Source organism: Mus caroli, unplaced genomic scaffold, assembly GCF_978045245.1.
Source record: "Mus caroli unplaced genomic scaffold, Mus_caroli_1 scaffold_8, whole genome shotgun sequence".
NCBI classification, from domain to species: Eukaryota; Metazoa; Chordata; class Mammalia; order Rodentia; family Muridae; genus Mus; species Mus caroli.
In genome coordinates, this window is record NW_028227263.1 from 73,418,415 (window position 1) to 73,443,054 (window position 24,640).

General features: G+C 44.2%; 1 protein-coding gene across 6 annotated transcripts in view; it reads left to right on the forward strand.

Moving 5' to 3' along the window:
* Chd2 (chromodomain helicase DNA binding protein 2) overlaps positions 1-24,640 on the forward strand; it is a 116,187-nt gene that overhangs the window by 55,658 nt on the left and 35,889 nt on the right. For all 6 annotated transcript variants that reach the window (XM_085841640.1, XM_029479422.2, XM_085841639.1 and 3 more), the window contains 12 exons: positions 627-815; positions 4,194-4,356; positions 4,764-4,916; positions 6,578-6,649; positions 9,793-9,942; positions 10,605-10,753; positions 12,081-12,177; positions 13,314-13,406; positions 15,455-15,625; positions 18,808-18,983; positions 23,244-23,285; positions 23,836-23,975. In XM_085841640.1, the coding sequence (XP_085697766.1) occupies positions 627-815; positions 4,194-4,356; positions 4,764-4,916; positions 6,578-6,649; positions 9,793-9,942; positions 10,605-10,753; positions 12,081-12,177; positions 13,314-13,406; positions 15,455-15,625; positions 18,808-18,983; positions 23,244-23,285; positions 23,836-23,975 (1,595 nt within the window). The remainder of the gene's footprint in view (positions 1-626; positions 816-4,193; positions 4,357-4,763; positions 4,917-6,577; positions 6,650-9,792; positions 9,943-10,604; positions 10,754-12,080; positions 12,178-13,313; positions 13,407-15,454; positions 15,626-18,807; positions 18,984-23,243; positions 23,286-23,835; positions 23,976-24,640) is intronic.

Consider the following 24,640-nt stretch of genomic DNA (forward strand, 5'->3'; position numbering starts at 1 on the left):
ACATTGCTTACCACTGTCTTCCTTGGGAGTGGAGGAGTGACCGCAGACTGAGCAGCGCTGTTTAATTCCAGGCTGGAGTCAGTGTCCTTTCATAGTGTCCTTTGTTTTCACTGCTGTGCCATCTCTCCAGCCCGGTGTGTCCTTTCTCATTGCTGTTTCTTGTCCCTTGTCAGTTCACTGAATCCATTTTTCCTTCCCAAGAAATTATAGTCACTGGCGGCCATCTTAATTACCTTACACAATTCTGACAGGGTACCTGACAAAAGCCACTTTAGGGAAGGGTTTCTTTTGGCTTAGAGTTGTAACACAGCCGATCATGGCTGGGAGACCTTGGTGGCAGGAGCAGGCAGCAGCTGCTCATGCTGAGTTAGTAGAACACAGGCAGCTTTGAGTGCTTGTGCTCAGCTTGCTTGCTTTCTGTCAGACAGCAAGGATCTACCTGCTGAGCCATCCTTGTCCCTTTTAGAAAGTTTAGAATTACATTTTGTTTATTCCCTCTCTTTTATTGAAGATTCAGTGATGGGCAAATTTTGCCTTTCCTGGCAGGACAGATTGAGATTTTTTTCCCCCTACCCCTAGATCAGTTCTTTCCCTGTGTGTAACTAACATGGCGATTTCCTCTGTAGGTTTGAGTTCTGGGAAGATTTTGAAGAAGACCATGGAAAAGGGAGAGAGAATGGCTACCAGAGTCTTCATAAGGTACTAGAGCCTTTTCTTCTTCGAAGAGTCAAAAAAGATGTGGAGAAATCCCTTCCTGCCAAAGTGGAGCAGATTCTCAGGGTGGAGATGTCAGCCCTTCAGAAACAGTATTATAAGTAAGTTCCTGCCGAGAGGTAGATGGTTTTTAAGTAATTCATGCCTTTCTAAAAGTAAAACCTGAACATAGGTTTTGGTTTTGGTCTTCCCCTCCTCCTCCCCCTCCCCTTCCCTCTCCCTCCCTCCCTCCCTCCCTCCCTCCCTCCCTCCCTCCCTCCCTCCCTCCCTCCCTCCCTCCCTCTCTCTTCCTTTATTTCTTCCTTTTTTAAAAAAAAGTTAAGCCTAGAACCTTGTAAATCTTGGCAAGTACTCAGTAGTAAAGTTTTCTGTTCTTTGAGACAGGTTATCTGTGCACCTCTACCTGGTCTTGGCTTGCTAGAGACCACGGAGCTTTGTCTGTAAACTCAACACAGATTTTGGTTGAATTTCATACTCAGTCAGAAGAAAAGGTCTTCCTGCCTGCCTTCCTTCCTTCCTTCCTTCCTTCCTTCCTTCCTTCCTTCCTTCCTTCCTTCCTTCCTTCCTCCCTTCCCTTCCCTTCCCTTCCCTCCCTCCTTCCCTCCCTCTCTCCCTTCCTCCTTCCCTCCCTCTCTCCCTCCCTTCCTTTCTCTCCCTTCTTCTCTCTCTCTCTCTCTCTCTCTCTCTCTCTCTTTCTTTCTTTTTCCCCTCTACACAGGATTTCTATGTGTGGCACTGACTGTCCTGGTTTTTGCTTTGTAGACTAGGCTGCCCTCAAATTCATAGAGATCCATCTGCTTCTACCTCTGGATCGTTGGGATTAAAAGCATGTACCACCAGTGCCCAGCTAGGAAGGTGTTTTTTTTTTCCCCACTTGAGCAAGAGAGAGTTTACATAGTACTTTCAGTTATATAAATGATCTGAAGATCAAAATTTTTTCAGGTTTATTTATTTTCTGTTGTATATATATCAGAGTTTTGCCTGCATGTATGTATGTATGTTGTCTTTAGGAATTAGAAGAGGGTGTTAGCTCTCCTGGAACTGGAGTTAAGGATGGTTGTTGAGTGCTGGGAACCACACCTAGGTCATCTGCAAGATCAGCAGCTGCTCTTAGCTGCCGAGTCAGCTCCTTAAGTTTTAGTGCCTGTACTCTTACTCTGGTCAGTTAAGCCAAACAATTTTTTGTTTTCCATTCATTAAATCTTCCTTGAAGTCTTTTTTTTTTTTTAATGTTAGACATTAGCTACTAGAAATAATGGAGATGAATGGGACATATCCCTTCCAGAAGCCTTGTATGGCTAGAAACAAGTCATTGTGCACAGTCATGGAAGACAGACATGTGCAAGCAGAGCCATGGAGAGGTAGCACTCCCCCCTGGGACAGAGCGAGCACCCCTTCCTTTCTAGTGGCATGGACAGGTCATGGTTTGTGCCTTAACGTATTGTACAGAAACTAGAAAACAGTGAATCTGGCATACATGGCAGCAACAGATGTGCTTGTTATGGGCACTCACATTTAGTTTCATGAGTGGGATGCATTTGTGTGTGTGCGTGTGCATGTGTCTGGATAGCAAACCCAGGGCCTCACACGTGCGGGCAACACCGACTGCCCTACTATGTTTAGCCCATGTGTCTTGTAGAAATATCACATAAACAAATTAGTATGGTAACTTCTTACTGCCCATAACCTAGCTTCAGGCCTTTCCAGTTCACCCATGTTTCCTGTTTTAGTGTATGTTTCTGAAAGAAAGAGACTTCTTTTACTTAAAATGATTTATTTTTTATTTTTATTTCTTGTGCATTCATGTTTTGCCTGCATGTATGTCTGTGTGAAATTGTTGGATCCCCTGAAACTACAGTCACAGGCAGTTATGAGCTGTCATGTGGGTACTGGGAATTGAGCCTTGGTCCTCTGGAAGAGCAGCCACTGCTCTTAACCTCTGAGCTATCTCTTCAGCTCCAAAAAGACTGACTGCTTATTCTTCAGAAGTTTGCACTGTTATCATGCCTAAAAGTAGTTGATAATTTCTTAACAGTTTAATAATATGCAGAGAATATTTATATTCCTCAGTTGGAGCACATATATACACAGTCATACACAGGAACACCCATGATATTTTGTTTGTTTCAGGATCTGTGGATAGCACAAGCTGGGTTCAAACTGATGTTTCTTTATACCTCAGTCTCCTTAGTACTGTGTGTTTCAGTACATTCTGACTTTGTAAATTGTGCATGTATACATGTTTCTATGTGTTCATTTATACACACGCACACTTCATCCTTATTTCAGTGCCCCTGCGTTTGATTAGGTTCTGTTTAAGGTGTGATGTGGAATTTTCCACCTGTGGCATCATGTTCATCCTTCAAACGTTTTGGAGTTTGGAATTCAGAGTTGTGATTCAGGAATTCTATCCTTATTAAAATTGATAGCTGCTTTATTATCTAAATGATAGAGTGTACCATATTCATGTTAACCATTTTTCTCTCTCAAACCAGAGCCAACTGGTCACTTAAGGAATTTTGCCTAATAGTTTACTGGAGGATGGTACTTGGAGAGTGCACATTTGTGGTCTAGGGGGGTTCTCTTTGTGGATAAAACTTTAATGAGTTCTTTACAACTAAATAGTACCATATTTTCTCTTTGTGGGTTTGGCTAGCTTTTAGATCTCCTTCCTTCCTTCAGCATCTTAATTGTTTATACCCTTTCTGTCTGTCTTCCACTTCTCTCCACATCCCTTTGACAGAATCTCACTGTATAGTCTCTCCCTTGGCTTGTCCTTAATACTCCTCTAGACTCAGCTTCCTGAGCGCTGGGATAAAGGACAGAATCATAGTTGTGCACCATGCAGGCACCTTTACCTGGGATACTGACTATTCCATTTGAATGTGGATAGGTAGTGTATTTATCCCGTTCTCTGCTCACATGGGCTTTCTTAAAGGATTTTTCAAACACTTTGGCTTCATAGATGATAATACAGTTATCATTTTGAGATACATTCCCAAAACTGTGATTATTAAGAGAAATGTAAAGATACACTGTTACTTAGATAAAAGTACTTTAAACATTTTGGAGTTTATTACTAAGGCATATTATATGTGTATTTCTTCTATCATTTCAAGTTGGTATATAAAAGAATATTTAATGTTATTTGGTTTTTACAATAGAAAGACACAAATGTAATATACATAAATACACATTTTATATATATATATATACACACACACACACACATATGCACACACACACACACACACACACACATGAGTGTGTCTTTAGCCTTCTAGAATTGTCTTTTAGATTTCCTGTGATCAGTGAGGTTGACGTACTTGGTTCAATCATTGACCTTTTTATGTCTGCCTGGAGATGTGAAGGATCATGTTTAGGTTACAGGAGACAGAAAGTATAAATCTGTCTTTTCACTTTTATTTCCTACAGCACCGTAAGCTCTGCTTACTTGAATTAATGTTTTCCATTTGCAGATGGATCCTGACCAGGAATTACAAGGCTCTTGCCAAAGGAACAAGAGGCAGCACATCTGGCTTCCTTAATATTGTGATGGAGCTGAAAAAGTGCTGCAACCACTGTTACCTGATCAAAGCTCCCGAGGACAGCGAGAGGGAGAGCGGCCAGGAGGTCCTTCAGGTGAGCAGCTCCCCTTGCTCGTACTCGCCCCTCTGGAGTGAGTCAGGGCTGTTTTAGAGGTGTATTGAAGTATAAGTATTCCTTCTCTTCCTTGATTATCCTTCAAGGAGTGTCAAAGGAAGCTTTCAAAAACACAAGGAAAGCCAGACGTCAGTAGTGGCGTGGAATTGAGAGAGCCCTTGGATATGACAGGGATGTTTGGGTATGTGCTGGAGGCAGAAGCAACTTAAGTTTGAGAACAGCTTGTTCAAGGTTCACATGGGCTACATAGTGAGACCTTGTCTCCAAAGGAACAAGTGTGATGAGGAGACTCAGTGACAATGCTGGAAGTACATAGTACCATGGGTGCCACGTTTAAGGAGCATTATGTTTGAACATAATGAGTGAGATGTCTTCTGAATCTTCAGTCTCTAATTAGGAGCAGTGGGAAGCTGATCCTGTTAGACAAACTGTTGACAAGACTCCGAGAAAGGGGAAACAGAGTCCTTATCTTCTCTCAGATGGTGAGGATGTTGGATATCCTGGCTGAGTACCTGACTATCAAACACTATCCTTTCCAGGTAAGATGGCTCAGTGACTCTCTTCTCACCAGATGACTAACATTAAAATTCCAGGAAGACCTGCTTTTCTTCTTGCCTTTAGATTACTCTGATGATAATGAACATGTGAAGGTCATAATTTTAAAAAAAAACACTTGTTGTTGTTGTTTGTGTTTTGTTTTTTTGAGACAGGATTTCACTGTGCAGCCATGGCTGTCCTAGAATTTACTATGTAGGCCAGGTGGCCTTGAACTCACATACTTGCATATGTCTTCCAAGTTCTGGGATTAAAGACGTGTGCCACTCTGCCTGGCAACACTTTATTGTTAGAGAGAATAAGTGGATGAGGCCACATGGACAGGCGTGTGTGTGCCATGCTTCCTGAATAGAGATGCAATGATAACTATGAGGAGTTGATTTCTCTCTTTCCACCATGGGATCTGAGCGTTAGCTCACGTCCTGAGGCTTTTTACCTGCTAACCCTACGATCAGTAGCACAAAGGACAGTGTAGTAGGAAAGATTAGCAACGAGAAAAATTGGCATGAGAAAAGTATCTGTGCCCTGTCTTTATCTATTGTCAGAGTAGATCGCAGGAAGTGTGAATCTGAAATAGAGTCTCAGAGTCTAAAAAGAAAAGAGACAGCGCTGTTGTTTTATCTTAACCCTGTAGGGTGTGGCTTTGGTTTGAGTCTGGGAGCTAAGCAGGAGGAGTTCTTGAAACAAGCGGTAGTGACTTCTCAGCAGAGGTGGCTTGGTGCTTCGGTACAGTGGACTTTTCTAGGCGGGATTTCTTCCTTCAGATGCTGCTGTGAGCCTGCCTTTGCAAATGCCTTTGGTTCCAGTCTCTGTGCAGATTTATCATAAAGTCAATAGCTCCCACGTGTGTACCTGTTATGGTTTAGGGGGCTGTGCCTCTCATGCCTTGCAGGGATATAGGTCTTTGCAGAGTCTGCAGGAGTCAGCTTGACCTTTTGTAAGTCAAGGTTTCATCTTCAGGATGATTTTAAGGGATGAAATGTGAAAGTAGTTCTCCATGCTGAGACGTGCCTGTTAATTACACAGTTCAGTATTTGCTTTGTATGTATATTTGGTAACTGCCCTGTACCTCAAAGTGACCTGTCTTCTAACTAATAAAAAATTATATGCTCGAGTCAGTGCCTGAGGCTTGAGTTGATGATACAGTTTTACTATTTGAATAGTTTATAGTGATTTTAGATGTAAATTTTAGAAAAATCTCCATATATGGTCAATTAATTTTGAACATTTTCAGTAGTTTCCAAATGTGCTGTAGTTTGGTTTCTATAGCATTTAATATTAAATGCTATGATGCCTAAGATATATTGTTTTTCAGTAGGAGCCACTTACTAAGTGACTAGAGTTACTGTCTCCTCAGCACACAGGCTGGGTTTTCATCTCTTTCCTTGTGGGTTTTGGTAGACATTATGATCCTTGGGTCAGCCTAGACAGCCTTTGCATTAGGAACTTGTGACCTTGCATGTGTAACTGGAGAGCTGAGGTGGCAGCAGCCACACTGTTTACACACACCTTCAGAGCCCTTTGCCAGCCATTCCCAGTTATTTTTACTCAGTGCAGTCGGGGGTGAGGGTTGCAAGCTTGATGTTCTATTCTGAGTGTGGCTGATCGTCCTCACTCAAGACTTGTCTTGTGGTTTCTTTTACAGCGCCTGGATGGTTCTATCAAGGGAGAAATCCGAAAACAGGCATTGGATCACTTCAATGCAGATGGGTCTGAGGTACATTATGCATGGCTTTAATATTTGGACAACTTGGACTTTGTATAGGGGGTGTCTTTCCAGTTTAACGTATTGTGTTTCAGAGACGTTTTGTAGCAGCCCTGTCCTATCTTGACAAGAGACCAGGATACTCTCTTACTCTAAAAGATGCCTGGTTTTGTTGTTCCTCACTGGGCAAGCACGCACAGATTTTCCTCAGCTCCTCAGGCTGAACTCGTGATGCTTCCTACTGGCTTACCACATGTATGGGTTTGAAAGCACAGGAAGGCAAGGGCATGGTGGGCCATTTCAGTAGAATGAACTTTGATACACATGCTGTCCAAGGTTTGTATTTGTATTTTTCTGGTACTGATGCTTAAGTAGTCTGTTTGCCAAGTTTGAGTTACATCAGCCTCTCAGTGTGATGTCGCCTAATGTTCTTTCTCTGCTACAGCTTTACATTACTTAACGTCCTGCCTGGAATTGGTTTTGCCAAGTGTTTTGTTGTGGACGCATCCATATTAAAGCTGCTTTAACCAAGTTAGAGACCCTGAGTACATTTATATCTGCATATCAGTTGGTCAGATGACAGAGCTAGAGCTTTCATTTGAGTGAAGCTGGTAGGTAACATGTAAGACACAGGAGCAGTGGCGCAGCTGCAGTACCCAAGCAGGCAGGGTGTGGAGAGTGGCCCACTTTCTAGAGCTTAGTCAGTCTCTGAATTTGTGGGTAGTCTTAGTGAACTACTGTTCTGGATACTTCTGTCACCTAAATCTTATCATCTGAAGGGTGATAATGTATTAGGGACCAAGCCCAAGGAGTTGAGTCGGGATATTATTAGTCCCGTCCCTCTTCCCCTCCTATTTCTTTAACTATGAAATCACAAAGCTCAGCTGTGTAATAGCGCATGAGGATAAGGTGTGGTAGTCACAGCACTCATATCATCTCTTAGCATGCAATAGGCATGCAATAAAATCCAGCAATTTCTTTATCATAGTGTTTATCACAGATAGCACTGATGCAACTTACTGAAGTTTAATTTTTGTGTAGTTTTATTTTTGATTCTCATTCTCTCTGATAGCCATATATAAAATATGGTTTTTCTGACATATTCTGTAGTCTTTTAAAATTAATCTTATACTTTTGGGGACGATGTCACCTGCCCATTTGTCAGATGTTGTAGATGGTGAAGCATACCTAGTGTAGCCTTCACCCCAGTGACTCACACATTGTGCACTTCATCTGTACAGATCGGACCATCTGTCTCATCCACTTAACCTTATTGTAATCATGCTCTATGTTACCTTGTCTGCTTTTGGTTATCATTATACTTGGACAATTTTTCTCATGTCATTAAAGGCCTTAGGAAATTCTCCCCTGATCCCACACCTCCAAAGGGATCAAGCCCAGGTCTTTGTGCATGCCAGACTGGGACACTACCATCAAGCTATATCCCTAGCCCAGCACCTTATGATTTGATTTCTAGTAACTTTTTTCATGTCTCTACTATTCTTTTCTATTTTATGTGGATAACTCCTTAGCCTGCATGTATGTATGTGACTTGGTATGTGCCTAGTGCCTGGCACCCGGCTCTGGAGGAGGCCAGAAGAGGAAGTGGGCTTCCTTAGCAGTGAAGTTACAAATGGTTGTACACTGACATGGAGGTGCACAACTGTTGTACAAGAGCAGCAGGTGCTCTGAGCCCTGGGCCATCTGTCATCTGTGCTGCTCCTGCTGTTTTTAGCCATGTTATTGTCATCTAAATAGTTATAAAATCACAAGCATTTAAAAAGCACTTTGATGCATTCTATTCAGTTCCCTAAAATAGCCTACAGTTATTTGGTCCCTGGCCACATACTCCCATCTTGAGCAGCGCCAAGCTTCATAATCTTCTTAAACATAAACAGCATGCAGTTTATATTATTCCTTTTGACTTTGAAAATTGTTTATGAGATCATCAGTGTTTGGTTTATATTTCTAGTTTTGAGCATCTTACCCTGAACTGTCTGTTGTTACTCTATATACTATATGTAGTTCCAGCTGCTGATTAATAATTATTGTGGTTATTTAGAATTCTTGCAAGATAGCTGTCTCCCTCTTTGTGTTTTCTTTGCTTAATGCTGTCAATTATGGCTGTTAGAATGTGAAGAGCTCTCTGTTCTGTCTGTCTGTCTACCTATCTAGTCTATTTCTGTCATCTGTTAAATTTTTTGAGTTGCACTCCCCAAGTCAGCAAATTTTTATTCATTTACTAATTTATTTTGGTTTGGTTTGTTTTTTAGAGATAGAGTCCCTTATAACCCAGGCTAGTGTCAAACTCAGTACATAATTGCCCATGGCCTCTTCTTCCTGAGTGCCAAATTATAGGTGTGTGTATGCCACCACACTTCCCATAGGCCATTTTTTGAATGGTATATTTTTACTCAAAAGGCATTAACTTTTGTAGGCTGGTGAAATGACCCAGCACATGCAAACACACACACCCACACTCAAAAAGTATACAAAATAAAGAAAAAGTATACAAAAAGTATACAAAATAAAGAAAAAGAAGGGTTATTTTTTGATACAGATGATCAGGTGCTCTGAAAATAGTGATATTTATTGTAAGCTTTTCTGAGTACTCACTCACCTGGTAAGCAGGTCTACCACACCTGTCCAGTCTCTGATTGCTATGCACACTGAAGACATTAGAGCCCAGTCTTTGGCACACAGTGTTTCCTCACACCCTCGGCATCCTTTGTGGTGATGGAGGCTCTTGTGCTTCTCAGCAGTCCTGACTCATGCCGTGCGAAGTGTGTCTGTGGACACTGACTCCCTTGCATTTGGGTCGCTTGTTACAGCAGTTCCCAAGAAGGCTGAGTTTGTGTGGTGCTTTGGTTAACTTGTTGCATATACTAGTTTTAGCTGGGGTGTGAATTCCTTGTCCCTGCTGCCTTGCTAGAGTCGACTTTCCTCCTTTGTTCCCTGCACTGACACTTCCTCTTAATCCAATGAAAATGCCTGTGTCTCAAGTCCTTGAGCTCCTTTTAGCCTCCATAAAGTTTGTCCATCATATCTCACTTTTCTTCACACCTGCAGGGGTTTCCAGGTGTGAGGGCTTATTGGAGTGTGAGAGTGTCTCTCAGAAGGCCACTGCATAAAGTAGTATATTGCATTATGTACAGGACTTCTGTTTCCTGCTCTCCACACGGGCTGGCGGCCTGGGAATCAATTTGGCTTCAGCGGACACAGTCGTCATCTTTGACTCTGACTGGAACCCGCAGAACGACTTGCAGGCACAAGCCCGAGCACATAGAATCGGTCAGAAGAAGCAGGTCAGTGGAGATGGGCTCTGGAGTCTTTCTGGGACAGTGGGCAGAGGTTTCTCCTTCCCCATCACTGTGTGCAAATGCCGGTTTCCCCATTGCTCTGTCTTCTCTTTATTAACTTGTTCAGAAAAGAGATGAGTCCTAGTCTGGAGTCTTAGCCTACTTCTGTGTGACATGAATGTCACGAGTGACTTCTACACATTTACCAGGAAAGGAGAATGAGGAGCAGCCTCAGAGCTTAAGAGCATGGCTAAGGGGCTCAGCATTAGTCAGGGCACTTAGTCTTATTCTCCATGACAGTGTAGTCTGCAGCACGCTGGAACAGCACAGGCCTGGTTGGCTGTTGCTTTGTCTATGGGTCTCAAAGACTGCTTTCCTACTGGGTACCTTACAAGTTCCTATGTGACCAGCGAGGCAGCACTTGTAAAATCAAGCCAATTATTTTTGGGATGGTCTTTGTTAAGAACAAGGCTGTGCTATCTTTTGAAGCTCTTTCCGATAAGCATTTAGCCTGCTCCAGTAACATACCTTCTGCACCCACCAGTTCACCGACTGAGGCTGGCAGTGTGCAGTCTTGTGGTACAGGAGAGCAAAATAACATTCTCCTGGATTTTGACAGCATTAACTTTAGCTTTAAACAGAAATAAACATAATGTTTCTTCTTACAGGTGAATATTTACCGCCTGGTTACAAAAGGGACTGTGGAAGAGGAGATCATAGAACGGGCCAAAAAGAAGATGGTATTGGACCATCTGGTGATTCAGCGCATGGATACCACTGGCAGGACGGTTCTTGAAAACAACTCAGGAAGATCCAAGTAAGTGCCAGGAAAATAGCGAGACAGAGATTCAGATAGTATCCATCAGCATTTGATACAGTTCTGATAGATTTTACCATAGGCAGTATCCACCAACTTGATGCTGTGCGGGGAGGGTGCTGCCCTCCCCCGATCTATTTTCTTGTGTGTGTGTGCACACATCTGACCTTTACACACATGCCCTGTGGAGGTCAGAGGCAAGAATTGGTATTTTGCTTTTACCATGTGGTTTCTGGAGATCAGATAAGATGAAGTTTGGACAGAGGCTTCTGCCCACTGAACCATCTGGCCGGTCCCTCGTCTTTGTTTTGCAATACTCTTTTGTCTTTACTTCTGGCTCCATGTGTGACATGATGCAGCAGCAGAAGTTGGGCCATGCTGTTAATTGCTTCTCAGTGTAGCACAGAAACACCTCTGACTGCCTCAGGATGCCTTTGGACAGAAGCAGCTCCTGTGTTGTTACTGATAGTGAAAATATTTGTGTGGAGGTGGTTGTGCCTTTTCAAACTGTACAAACGGGCAAATGGACATAGAGGAACAGTACTGAGCAGTTTATACTGGGACTAGCTGTGGATTATGCTACAGAGGATTTATGATGAAGTCAAATTGTTCTTTGTAAGTAGGCTGTTTTGAGATAATGTTTCTGTTTAAGAAGAGCCTAAATCAGAGAAGTTGATCTGTTTTGGACAAGGGATGAGAAGGATGAAGTTATTGGTGCAGATGAGCTGACTTCCTGGGACAAAGGGCAGGAAAAGCATGTGTTTTTACTATCTGTAGGACAGTAACTGAGTTTCTAGACTCATCACAAACTCTGGGTTATTAATGCAGAATCTTGGGGCAGAATTAACTTTTGTTCATTTGTCCCCTTCTGCAAAAGGTTTACACACGGAAGTCCAGGTCCAGAGTGCATAACTGACATTGTTTAACAACTTTAAAGATGTTTAGTTCCTTCTTACACATAGGAGTGTTTGGTTTCCATGTATATATCTTCCACGTGTGTACCTGGTTCCTGCAGATGTCACAGGAGGCATTGGAACTTGTCTCTTGGGTTACAGGTGGCTGTGAGTCACCGTGTGCACACTAGGAACCAATAGTTTTAGTCCCCTTAACATTGTTTACATTTTTATTTGTGGGGGCATCGAGGGATACACGTCTGCCTCTGTCTGAGTGTGGAGGTAGAAGACATCTTGTTCTCTCCTTCACCATGTGGGTCTTGAATTGGGATTGAATGCAAGTAGCCTCAGTTTTGGTGGCAAGGTGCTTCACCTGCTGAACCATCCCTCCTCCCCCCTCTTACTTGAGATCACAACTGTATTTACTCCTACAGCTCAAATCCTTTTAATAAAGAAGAGCTGACAGCTATTTTGAAATTTGGAGCAGAGGATCTCTTCAAAGAAATTGAAGGAGAGGAGTCAGAGCCTCAGGTAATCCATTTGGAGCATAAGAATTTACTTTTGTACCTACTATGGGAATCAGTATGGAGGTTTTTAAAATTAAAAACAGAACTGGCATATGATCCAGCTATACCACTCCTAGAACCATACTCAAAGGAACCACAAGTGAGGTATCCCAGAGATGCTTGCATATCCAAGCTAACTGCAGCACTAATCACAAGTCCAAGTTACATACATAATCAGCCTGGCTGTCCATTGATAGGTGCATAGGTAACAAAACTACTGTCTCTCTCTTTTTTTATTTTTTGGTTTTTCGAGACAGGGTTTCTCTGTATAGCCCTGGCTGTCCTGGAACTCACTTTGTAGACCAGGCTGGCCTCGAACTCAGAAATCCACCTGCCTCTGCCTCCCAAGTGCTGGGATTAAAGGCGTGTGCCACCATGCTTTACTGTCTCTTCATATTTGAAAATATGTCATTTGTAGGAAAGTTGGTGGATCTGGAAGTTATCAGATTCAGAAAACCAAATATCACATGTTTTTTTTTTTCTTCTTCTCATATGTGGAACTTTATATATTTATATATTTGTATATAAGTGTGCTTATATTAACGTATATGTATGTGTATATATGACATGAAAATCAAAGTGTATTTTGGAAGAGAAAAGAATAAGTCAGCATCAGCAAAAGCATGTAATTAAGAATGAACATTATCCAAGTATATTATAGACTTAAGAAAATATAGTTGTATAACTCATCACTTTTACAGTCAAGATGACTAGTAGAAAAAAACATTTTTAAAGGTTATTTTATGAACATCTAAATTTTTTAGGAAAGATACTTTGTTAGAAATTTTTATAAACAAAGTAATTATTTGAAAAGGGATATGGCTTTTAAAAACATTTTATTTCTTGCTAAGCTCAAAGCTTTTACAACACTAAAGAGGATCGGATAAAACCTTGAAGGATTCTGTATCTCCCCATATTTTTCTTTCCTAGAATTCCCTGACTGTAAATGAATACCAGTGGGAAGTGTTGGGTTTGATAGGTGTGACTGAGGCTGTGGAGTAGATAGAGCTGTAGGGAAGAGGCGTGCGTGCACCTAATGCTTGCAGTTCATGCGGAGACTGATGCTTTTCTACTGTATCTCTGTTACTTTTGTTCCTTCAGGAAATGGATATAGATGAAATTTTGCGTTTAGCTGAAACCAGAGAGAATGAAGTGTCAACTAGTGCGACAGATGAGCTGCTCTCACAGTTTAAGGTATGATGAAGACCATGTGGGAGGGACCAGTCAACACTGACTTACTAACTAGAAGCTCCCTTTGTCTAGTCTCTGTGTTTGTACAAGGCTTGTTATTTCCTCCCTTACCTGAATTAACTCGAGCTCAGTCTGAGTTCGGATGTTAAGACTGTAGTCTGCAGTGTTCCATGAGGGTAACCACTGAAGTGAACCGTCCTTCCTAGAGTCACAGGCAGAGGAAAGGACATTGATGTATTGCCAACGGGATAAGTAAAAGACCAGAAGCATGGAGGCATATGAGCCATTCATAACATCAGATGCCAAGAGAAGTCAAAGGCATTGGAATTGTAGGGGAGAGTTGAGAGACTCCCCTACCTTATGGAGACAGGGTTTTTCTGTATAGCCCTGGCTGTCCTAGAATTCATTCTCTAGACCAGGCTGGCCTCGAACTCAGATCTGCCTCCCAAGTGCTGGAATTAAAGGCGTATGCCATCAGTACCTGGTTTACAGTTTTGGTTTTGAGGGATATTCTCTTAGACCTTTTTTTCCCCCTATCCTTTATTGTTTACTCTCTTTTCCTTTTCTCCTGTCCTTCCCCTCCCAAAGGTGATAAAGGGATAGTCATTAGTGTCTTATAAAAACATAAAAAGGAATAGACCACCACAGTGCCAAGGAGGGAGAGTTTGAGAATTAAGTCTGTGACTTGAGTTCTGCTAGAGGCAGAAAGTCTTGGGACAGCTGTGAGTTAGAGTGCCTGTGGGGAGAAGTTGGTTGGGAGTGACATAAATCTAGATGGTTTCTTTGCTGTGGAGCCACTCACCATGTGACTTTGTCCAGCCAGTACCTACTGTTGGGGAACCTGGGTCACTTGGCAATCCTAGGGTGGGAGATTGGTCTGGAGGCTGGAGGATAATCAGGGTAGCAAATGTTTCCAAAGTGCACGGGAGAGTGTGTCTGGTTCTCTGCAGGTTAACCATGGAAGAGAAAGTTGAAGATTACTCTGGTGTTGGGTCTAGTAGACTGCTTAGTTAGTGTCGAGGGAGAAGACCTGACCCTTACAGGTTGTCCTCTGGCCTTTACAACATGTTCAGTGACACGTATGTGTACAAAATAAACAAGTTACTATCAAACCCCAGACTTAAACTTTTGTAAACAGTACAACTAGTTTGTGCAAAAATAATTGACAGTGAGATGGTTTGTTTTTCATGGTCTCAGAAATTATGCTTCATCTTGAAATTTAAAAAATATGATCGTAAAGATCAAAATAATCTTACTGAAAATTGAAGAGTTAGTTTTAACTACATATCATAAAGTTTTGATTTGATTTTGTGTTACCTCCAAGTGACATTGAGGAATGTAAACTGTAAAGGTCCATTTGTGCTCCAGCAGACTCTTAGGCCAAGAAGGAAGGAGTATAAAAAGAGCATGAAACTGGAATGGGGCTCTGTGCTGGCAGCACAGTCTGTAGGGAGCTGCCTGGTGTCTGAGTGCAGCCCGAGCCTGGGAGGCTTGGTGGTTTACTCTCTTGGGGCACATACCATTAGACTGCAGTTACCGCCAGCATTTGGTAGTGGACAAATGGTATGTCTTCTAGACTAAGATAGGCTTTTGAGCACATACATACTTTGACTGGTTACAGTTCTGATAAAGGTGAGTAAGGTGACAGGGTGATGGGGTGACTGAGAGCTGGCTGCAGCTCATCATAGAGAGATGTGGGATCATCATGGATGACAGTTAGGTGCCAAACATTTCATAGTCTAAGCCAGTGAAATTACCCAGTCAGTGTGATGCAAGTGAAATACACTTATTTCAGTAAAACTTACCAAACCGTTTTTAACCTTTCTATATCTATTTCCCTAATTTTAATAAAATTTTTGATGAACTGATAGCTTTGGCAAGTTGATTTGGGGGAAATAAAAAGGTGAGAATAGTAAAAAATTATTTTGATTACATAATATTATGAGTCCTCTTACAGCTTTCTAAATTAAAAATGTTCATTTAACTGATACCTCGCAGATGGTGTTTGGAGGTTGAGAAATGTCAGACGGGGGTTGTCTTTTGTCTTTCAGGTTGCCAACTTTGCAACGATGGAAGATGAAGAGGAGCTAGAAGAGCGTCCTCACAAAGACTGGGATGAAATCATTCCCGAAGAGCAAAGGAAAAAAGTGGAGGAGGAAGAACGGCAGAAGGAGCTGGAAGAAATTTATATGCTGCCTCGGATTCGCAGTTCCACTAAAAAGGTGAGGTGAGAAGGAAGTTCACTTTCTGCCTGTCCTGTGTGACTGCACATATAGATTCGTCAGAGAGAACCCATGCACAGGAGAGGCCCTGATGCAGGAAAGGCCCTGCACAGGAGAGGCCCTGACACAGGAAAGGCCCCTGACACAGGAGAGGCCCTGACACAGGAGAGGCCCTGACACAGGAAAGGCCCCTGACACAGGAGAGGCCCTGACACAGGAGAGGCCCTGCACAGGAGAGGCCCTGACACAGGAGAGGCCCTGACACAGGAGAGGCCCTGACACAGGAAAGGCCCCTGACACAGGAGAGGCCCTGACACAGGAGAGGCCCTGCACAGGAGAGGCCCTGACACAGGAGAGGCCCTGACACAGGAGAGGCCCCTGCACAGGAGAGCCCCTGACACAGGAGAGCCCCTGACACAGGAGAGCCCTGACACAGGAGAGCCCTGACACAGGAGAGGCCCTGACACAGGAGAGGCCCTGCACAGGAGAGGCACTGACACAGGAGAGGCCCTGACACAGGAGAGGCCCTGACACAGGAGAGGCCCTGACACAGGAGAGGCCCTGACACAGGAGAGGCCCTGACACAGGAGAGGCCCTGACACAGGAGAGGCCTGACACAGGAGAGGCCCTGACACAGGAGAGGCCCTGACACAGGAGAGCCCTGACACAGGAGAGGCCCTGACACAGGAGAGCCCCTGACACAGGAGAGGCCCTGCACAGGAGAGGCCCTGACACAGGAGAGGCCCTGCACAGGAGAGGCCCTGCACAGGAGAGGCCCTGCACAGGAGAGGCCCTGACACAGGAGAGGCCCTGCACAGGAGAGGCCCTGCACAGGAGAGGCCCTGACACAGGAGAGGCCCTGACACAGGAGAGGCCCTGACACAGGAGAGGCCCTGACACAGGAGAGGCCCTGACACAGGAGAGGCCCTGCACAGGAGAGGCCCTGACACAGGAGAGGCCCTGCACAGGAGAGGCCCTGACACAGGAGAGGCCCTGACACAGGAGAGGCCCTGACACAGGAGAGGCCCTGACACAGGAGAGGCCCTGACACAGGAGAGGCCCTGCACAGGAGAGGCCCTGCACAGGAGAGGCCCTGCACAGGAGAGGCCCTGACACAGGAGAGGCCCTGACACAGGAGAGGCCCTGACACAGGAGAGGCCCCTGCACAGGAGAGCCCCTGACACAGGAGAGGCCCTGACACAGGAGAGCCCTGACACAGGAGAGGCCCTGACACAGGAGAGGCCCTGCACAGGAGAGGCCCTGACACAGGAGAGCCCCTGCACAGGAGAGGCCCTGACACAGGAGAGCCCTGACACAGGAGAGGCCCTGACACAGGAGAGGCCCTGACACAGGAGAGGCCCTGACACAGGAGAGGCCCTGCACAGGAGAGGCCCTGACACAGGAGAGGCCCTGACACAGGAGAGCCCTGACACAGGAGAGTCCCTGCACAGGAGAGGCCCTGACACAGGAGAGGCCCTGACACAGGAGAGGCCCTGCACAGGAGAGGCCCTGCACAGGAGAGGCCCTGCACAGGAGAGGCCCTGCACAGGAGAGGCCCTGACACAGGAGAGGCCCTGACACAGGAGAGGCCCTGACACAGGAGAGGCCCTGACACAGGAGAGGCCCTGACACAGGAGAGGCCCTGACACAGGAGAGGCCCTGACACAGGAGAGGCCCTGACACAGGAGAGGCCCTGACACAGGAGAGGCCCTGCACAGGAGAGGCCCTGCACAGGAGAGGCCCTGCACAGGAGAGGCCCTGACACAGGAGAGGCCCTGACACAGGAGAGGCCCTGACACAGGAGAGGCCCTGCACAGGAGAGGCCCTGCACAGGAGAGAGGCCCTGCACAGGAGAGGCCCTGACACAGGAGAGCCCTGACACAGGAGAGGCCCTGACACAGGAGAGGCCCTGCACAGGAGAGGCCCTGACACAGGAAAGTCCCTGCACAGGAGAGCCCCTGACACAGGAGAGGCCCTGACACAGGAGAGGCCCTGACACAGGAGAGGCCCTGACACAGGAGAGGCCCTGACACAGGAGAGGCCCTGCAAAGGAGAGGCCCTGACACAGGAGAGGCCTGACACAGGAGAGGCCCTGACACAGGAGAGGCCCTGACACAGGAGAGCCCTGACACAGGAGAGGCCCTGACACAGGAGAGGCCCTGACACAGGAGAGGCCCTGACACAGGAGAGGCCCTGACACAGGAGAGGCCCTGACACAGGAGAGCCCTGACACAGGAGAGGCCCTGACACAGGAGAGGCCCTGACACAGGAGAGGCCCTGACACAGGAGAGGCCCTGACACAGGAGAGGCCCTGCACAGGAGAGGCCCTGACACAGGAGAGGCCCTGACACAGGAGAGGCCCTGACAGACACAGGCCTGCTGGGCAGACACGAAGCAGCACGTGCAGGACTAATAAGCACACCCTGGGCCCTTTTACTTGGTCTTTGCTGATTGGTTTTTTGAGAAATGACTGGAAGGGTTCGAGTTTACAGAAGTTTTTATTTTGTCTTTAAGGTTAAAATTGTTGACAGTCCTGATAGACAATTAGGTTCATATTGCTGCTGTCCTCATCTTTCAGAGTGCCAAATTCTCTTTGTCCTTAACTGCTCACAGTACTGGGTCTCTGTAGGGAAAGCTAGCATGACTAATACAGGGCCTCCACAGGCTGCACAGCTTACTCAGCCTTACATAAGCACCATGTGATACAGTGTTACTGAAATAGGAACACACGTTTATTACCCAGTTTTTGGAGTTACTAGACTCACCTACTGTCCTGGCACATGAGCATTAGTTACCACAGGGTCAGCTACTACTGCATGGCACACAGTCCTGAGTGCATTTTTATTTCCTGCTTGTGAAAACCCTGTCTCAAAGGGAATGTCATATTTTCATCTTATTTTACAGAAGGAGAAAAAGAAAGACAAGTCATTACTTTCCTGTTTCCTGGGTGTCTTACATATTACAGTATAAAGTTAATCAGCTATTTTAAATTCAGTACACTTAATCATTGCAAGGTCACTAAAAGTATGACAGTTTTCTCCCTGTTCCCTGATACTTGACATTTTAAGGAGACCAACTTGTCAGCTGGGATGGGAAGTCTGAGCACCAATACACAAGCCGGGGTGGTCTAAGTCCCAGACTTGACACTTGCTAAAGTGCAGCTTGGCCTTACTCTTTCTCAGGCTCAGACAAATGACAGTGATTCAGACACTGAGTCTAAGAGGCAGGCCCAGAGGTCTTCTGCTTCTGAGAGTGAGACGGACGACTCTGATGATGATAAGAAGCCAAAGCGAAGAGGGCGCCCCCGAAGTGTGCGCAAAGACCTTGTGGAGGGCTTCACGGATGCCGAGATCAGAAGGTTGGTGAAGTCTACTCCACTAGAGCTGTGTGGAAAGATGTGTTCTAAGCCTTGGTCCCCCACATGTATGACAGAGTAGGAAGGAAGGCAGAGAAGCCAGCACATCTAGGCTTCCCAGAGTTCCTGCAGGGTTTCCAGACTTGGTCTTGCCTACTTTTGGTCAGGTTCTTACTTTCCATTTTTGCTTGGGTTGGGTAAGGTAGGTCTCATGTAGCCCTGCTGGCCTTGGGCTCCTGTGTGGCTGGGGGACTGTTTGTGGTCCCTACCCTCATGCCTTCCCCACGAGTGCCCAGCTCACAGGCTCTTTTTTTTTTTTTTTTTTTTTTTTTTTTTGGTTTTTCAAGACAGGGTTTCTCTGTATAGCCCTGGCTGTCCTGGAACTCACTTTGTAGACCAGGCTGGCCTCGAACTCAGAAATCCGCCTGCCTCTGCCTCCCAAGTGCTGGGATTAAAGGCGTGCGCCACCACCGCCCGGCTACAGGCTCTTTTTCATCTTTTTTCCTTGCTGTTTTCAAGATTAAGTTTACCAAAGGGAGACTGATGTGTACCACGCATACCTGTATTTATAATAATGTTCATGTAGAAATGGCTCTGCTCCTGGTGGACACTTGCTGCAGTGGTCCTCGTCAGCATCAGTGCTGATGCAGGCCATGGGGGTTTGGGTACATTCCTGTTCTAGTAGAACACATGAGATGTCATTTGGCAGCTGGTCTTTCTTATCTAAATATATTCTTGGAATGGGAAAGATGGTAGTATTGCTCATCTTTTTATTTTGGTCTGTGTCTTTAAATCTAACTCATGTAGGCAGCTTGTATTTAGATTGGTTTTTCTGAAGTCTCTTCTGAAAACCATTCTATGCACAGCAGTGATTACCTGTGACCTGCGCTGTCTTTACTCCTTCATTTCTCCATCAGTGACTCTTGTGGACAGTAGGCAGGCTCAGTATTCCATTCTAACTGCCTTGTTTCCATTGCTATCTTGTTTTTTCACTTATTTTCTTGGTGGTTTCCATGGAAACTTCAAGGAACGTGTGTATGCCTAACAGTTTAATGTCAGTGGTTTATGAAAATTTTGGGTGCAGTTCCTCACCTTCATCCTGTCTCATGTCACACATTCTTCACACAGAGGAAGTCCACTCACATGGTGTTGAGCTCTTTTCTGTCATTGCACGTGAAGCCTGATGGAGGAGTTTAACCAAAGATCCCGTGATACTGTCTTTGTAATTGATGATTTAGTGGTCTTACATGTACTTTTCTCTTTGTGTGGAACTGAGCTGCTGTGTAATGCCCTAGATAACCTGCCCAAGGGCTCTCATCTAGAGTTTCCTTTTTGGGGGTGTGTCTACTAATGATGGATTCTTTATTTTTCCATTTCTGGCTATCTTAATTTCTTTTCTGTTTCTTTCCTTTTTTTTTTTTTAAGATTTATTTATTTATTTTATGTATAGGGGTACACGGTAGCTGTACAGATGGTTGTGAGCCTTCATGTGGTTGTTGGGAACTGAATATTTTTTAGGACCTCTGCTCACTCTGGTCGATCCCACTTGCTCAGGTCAACTCCGCTCGCTCAACCCCACTCACTGTGGCCCCAAAGATTTATTTATTGTCATACAGAAGTATACTGTAGCTGTCTTCAGATGTACCAGAAGAGGGCATCAGGTCTCATTATGGGTGGTTGTGAGCCACCATGTGGTTGCTGGGAATTGAACTCAGGACCTTCAGAAGAGCAGTCAGTGCTCTTACCCATTGAGCCATCTCACCAGCCCTTCTTTTCTGTTTCTGTTTTCAACTTTATTGATTCTTTTCCTCCTATTTGTCTCCTTGTGAAAGTTTTCTATTTGTTCCTTTCCTTTCACACTCTTGGGATCATCTCCAAGGTTGCAGACGTGCTGAGCAAGGGCTCCACCATTGAACTGCCATCCAGTTCTCTAGTTTATACTTCTGCTGACCGTCTCCTAGGTGACTCTTTCATTCTTTACCTATAACTTGCTAGCAGATTGTTGTCTCATAAGTCCAGGTGCCAGGCTTGTTAAAGTACAGTGTTCTTGATAGCCTGTCTCCTCCTTCTCTATGCACTGTATTTGCGATCCCACAGGCCTTAATTTTGTTTTTATTTGAAAATCAGATGTTTTAAGTACTGTACTGTGGTAATTCTGGACATCATCTTTCCCCCCACTAGTCAGTTTGGTGCATTTCACTGAACTCCCTCAACTGTTCTGTCAAGTTTGTTGCCATATCCTTTGAAGTCTCTGCTCCATTAGCAGTGTGATTAGCAAATGACAGGTAGAGATCCAACCTAGCAGGTCTTCTAACCTCTTTACCAGCATGGTGGAGATCTTGGGTTAGTGCTCTGTGAGGCTGCTCTCAGCTCTTTTCTGACCTTGAGGATCTGCACAGTGGTGCAGATCTTGGGTCGGTAGTGCTCTGTGAGGCTGCTCTTAGCTCTTCTCTGACCTTGAGGATCTGCACATGCAGCATTGAAGTCATGGATTTTTTTTTTGCTCTTGTGCCGACCTGCAAACGTGTGGTCTTTTTGATTCCTGAGAGTACATCAGAGGCTTTCAGGAAGTTCTGGTGGCATCTTATTCCCAGGTTTTTTGATTTTTTTTTTTTTTTTTTTTGACCATTGCCTTATTATCTCCAAGTGATGTGCCCCAGGCCACTGGTATATTAAACCTTTGCAACTATTACCAGTGACCTTTGTATCTCCACAAAGAGTTCTAATTCACACACACACACACACACTCACAAACCTGGACATGGTCCAGCAGTTAAGAGCATGGGCTATTCTGGCAGAAGTCCCACATTTGATTCACAGCATCCACATAACAGCTTACAAGCTTCTGTAACTCTGGTTCCAGGGCATCTGGCCTCCCTAGTCACCAAGTATACACACAGAACACAGACATATGTGAGGTCAGAACACCTATACACATGATGACGATGACGATGGTGGTGGACACCAAGAACAATAGTAATTAATGAAAAATGAAAAAGACAAACTAGGGATGCATAGTCGTGCATACCTTCACCTGAGATAGTTCTGAGTTGCCTCAGATTCATCTTTGCTGGCAGCTGCTGTGCCCAGGGGACACAGTTGCTGATGGGTTCTCCAGGTCATGGTGGCTCTAGAGCAAAGGCATTGAAAGTAAAGCAAGTTGCACTAACAGAAAGCTCTTGGCTCTTGCTGAGACTTAGACATTTTTTTGCACAAATGCCTTAGATGGGCTGCAGACCTTTATAATGTCTAGGTCTCCCTTGGAGCTGGTTTTGCCAGGTTCTGCTGGTGGTTTTGTTATTTTTGTGCCGCTGAAGATCATTACCACTGTTTTCAGAGCTGGGTTGAGCCCAAGGCCTGGTGCATGCTAGGCAAGAGCTGTGTCTTAGCTTCCTTATTATTTTTGAATCTCAAGGTTTACTATTTCAGGCATAAAATATTTCATTTTATATTAAGGAGAAATGTAGGGTTGAGAGAGAACCCTCAGGTTCACTTTCATATTTAGCCCATTACTAAGATTTATATTCAAATTCTTTATTTCATACTGTTATTTAGCTATTGTCATCTTTAATCCTGTTGCTACGTCTTGGTTCCTTGTTTCTTAGTCTCCTTCCTTCCATGGCTACACAACCATTCTGTCACAGTAACTTGGTATATTATTGTGATAGAGGTGATGTGCTGCAGCATCTAGTGTTGGTGAGATGGTGATGGGATGATGGCAGGGACCAGTGTGACTAAATGCAGAGACTGCAGAAGTCCATTGGAAGCAAGGATGGGCAATGCCAATAGGTTCCTAAATAGCTTTGTGTACATTTTCAATTATATGTGTGTGTACATTGTGTGTGTATTTCTGCTTAATTTTAAAAAGTATTTGTCAGAGCCATAGAAATCTTACAACTATATCATTAATCATAAATAATGAAAAATACTGTGACTCAGAGCTCAGCATAGAGTTAGTAGACTGAGATGGTCAAGTAATGATGTTAGAGTTTTGTCATAGTTGAGCTGTTGTGTCCTGGCTCCTTGTAGTGGCAGTTTCTAGGTCCTGATCTGTCACTGAGGATAAACTTGGCATCTGCTTTGAGTAGAGCTTGAAAATGTGTTAGGTTCACCCACTCAGAAACACTCAATAGTCGCTTACTAGCTGCACGGATTGTGCCAGTCTCATGACAGTTTGTGACTCATACTTCATGACAGGATATTATGGGATTTATACAGCTAATACTTGTGTGTTTTAATTAATTTTGTTGCTCATATTCTTAGGTTCATCAAGGCTTATAAGAAGTTTGGTCTCCCTCTTGAAAGGTAAGACCAATAATAGATTCTATCCCTTTTTTACTTATAACAGGCTTTCTTTCTTTCTTTCTTTTTTTTTTTTTTTTTTTTTGCATCTAAATGCAAAATTCTCACCTTTGAAGAAGTTAGTTTAAAGCCCAGTGGATGTGGCAAAATGGGTCTGTGGTCCATTAGACAACCTGGCTTTAATATAGTGGATTTATGTGCTTGGTTTGATGCATTGTAGTGGATAGTATAGGATAAATGAAAATGAACAGAAAGCCAAACTAGTGCGTGCAGTCTTCAGACACTTCACATGTAACAGTTGCAGATAGCTCATTTGTAAAGTAAACTCAGGACCTGATTCTTCTGGTGTTTATGGCTGATGTTCTGTGGGCTATCCCAAGGCAAGTTTTGGTGATGGGAAATGGATGTACTTTAGTTATTAGACAAGATTCTTGTTGGCCTTGGACTGACCTATACAAGCAGGTATCTTTCAAGAGCAAGCACTTGTGAGATCTAGTGATATTCATGCAGTATTCAGAAAAGAGGGCCCAGTGTCTCGATCTTCTTCTTTCAGGCTAGAGTGCATAGCACGTGATGCTGAGCTAGTTGATAAGTCTGTGGCAGACTTGAAACGCCTGGGGGAGCTGATTCATAATAGCTGTGTGTCGGCAATGCAGGAATATGAGGAGCAGCTGAAAGAAAACACCAGTGAAGGTAAGTCAGCAAGTGTAATTCAGGAAGCAAATCTTGTGTATCTGGTGCACATACACTAGAATTTCTATTTCAGGGCTTTTAATAACAGTACTGATAGCCCAGGTGTGCCTGGTCCTTGCAGTTGTCTATTTTGTGTTGCTTTTCTGTGAGCTGTGTTGAGACCCCATCTATCTACTCTCAGGGGAAGAGAATGTATGATGTGATGAACAAGGTGAGACAATTTTCTGACGCTGCTGTGAAAAGAGTAAACTTGGCTGAACGATGCAAAGATGTGAGAGGGCTAAAGTAGAATGGTCATCTCCATATTTTGGCCTTGAAGGATTGTTATAGACTAAACATGATGATAGGTATATTTCTATATTATGGCAGTCGTAAGACATTTAGAGAGAGTATGAGAGAGAGAGTGAGAGAGAGAGAGAGAGAGTGTGTGTATGTATACACACATGAAATACAAGTGTTGGACAAGTATAGAGAAATAATGAAAACATTTTGGTTGTATTGAGATTTTCACGGCACTCTAATTTGTTGTAATTGGGTTGTACATATATTTTCTTTCCTCTAAAAAACCAGAAAAGAGTTTTTGCCTGATGCTTTTTAATTCTTTCACTGTGGTAAAACACCATAACTAAAATCAGTTTATAAAGAATTTATTTTGGCTTTTAGTT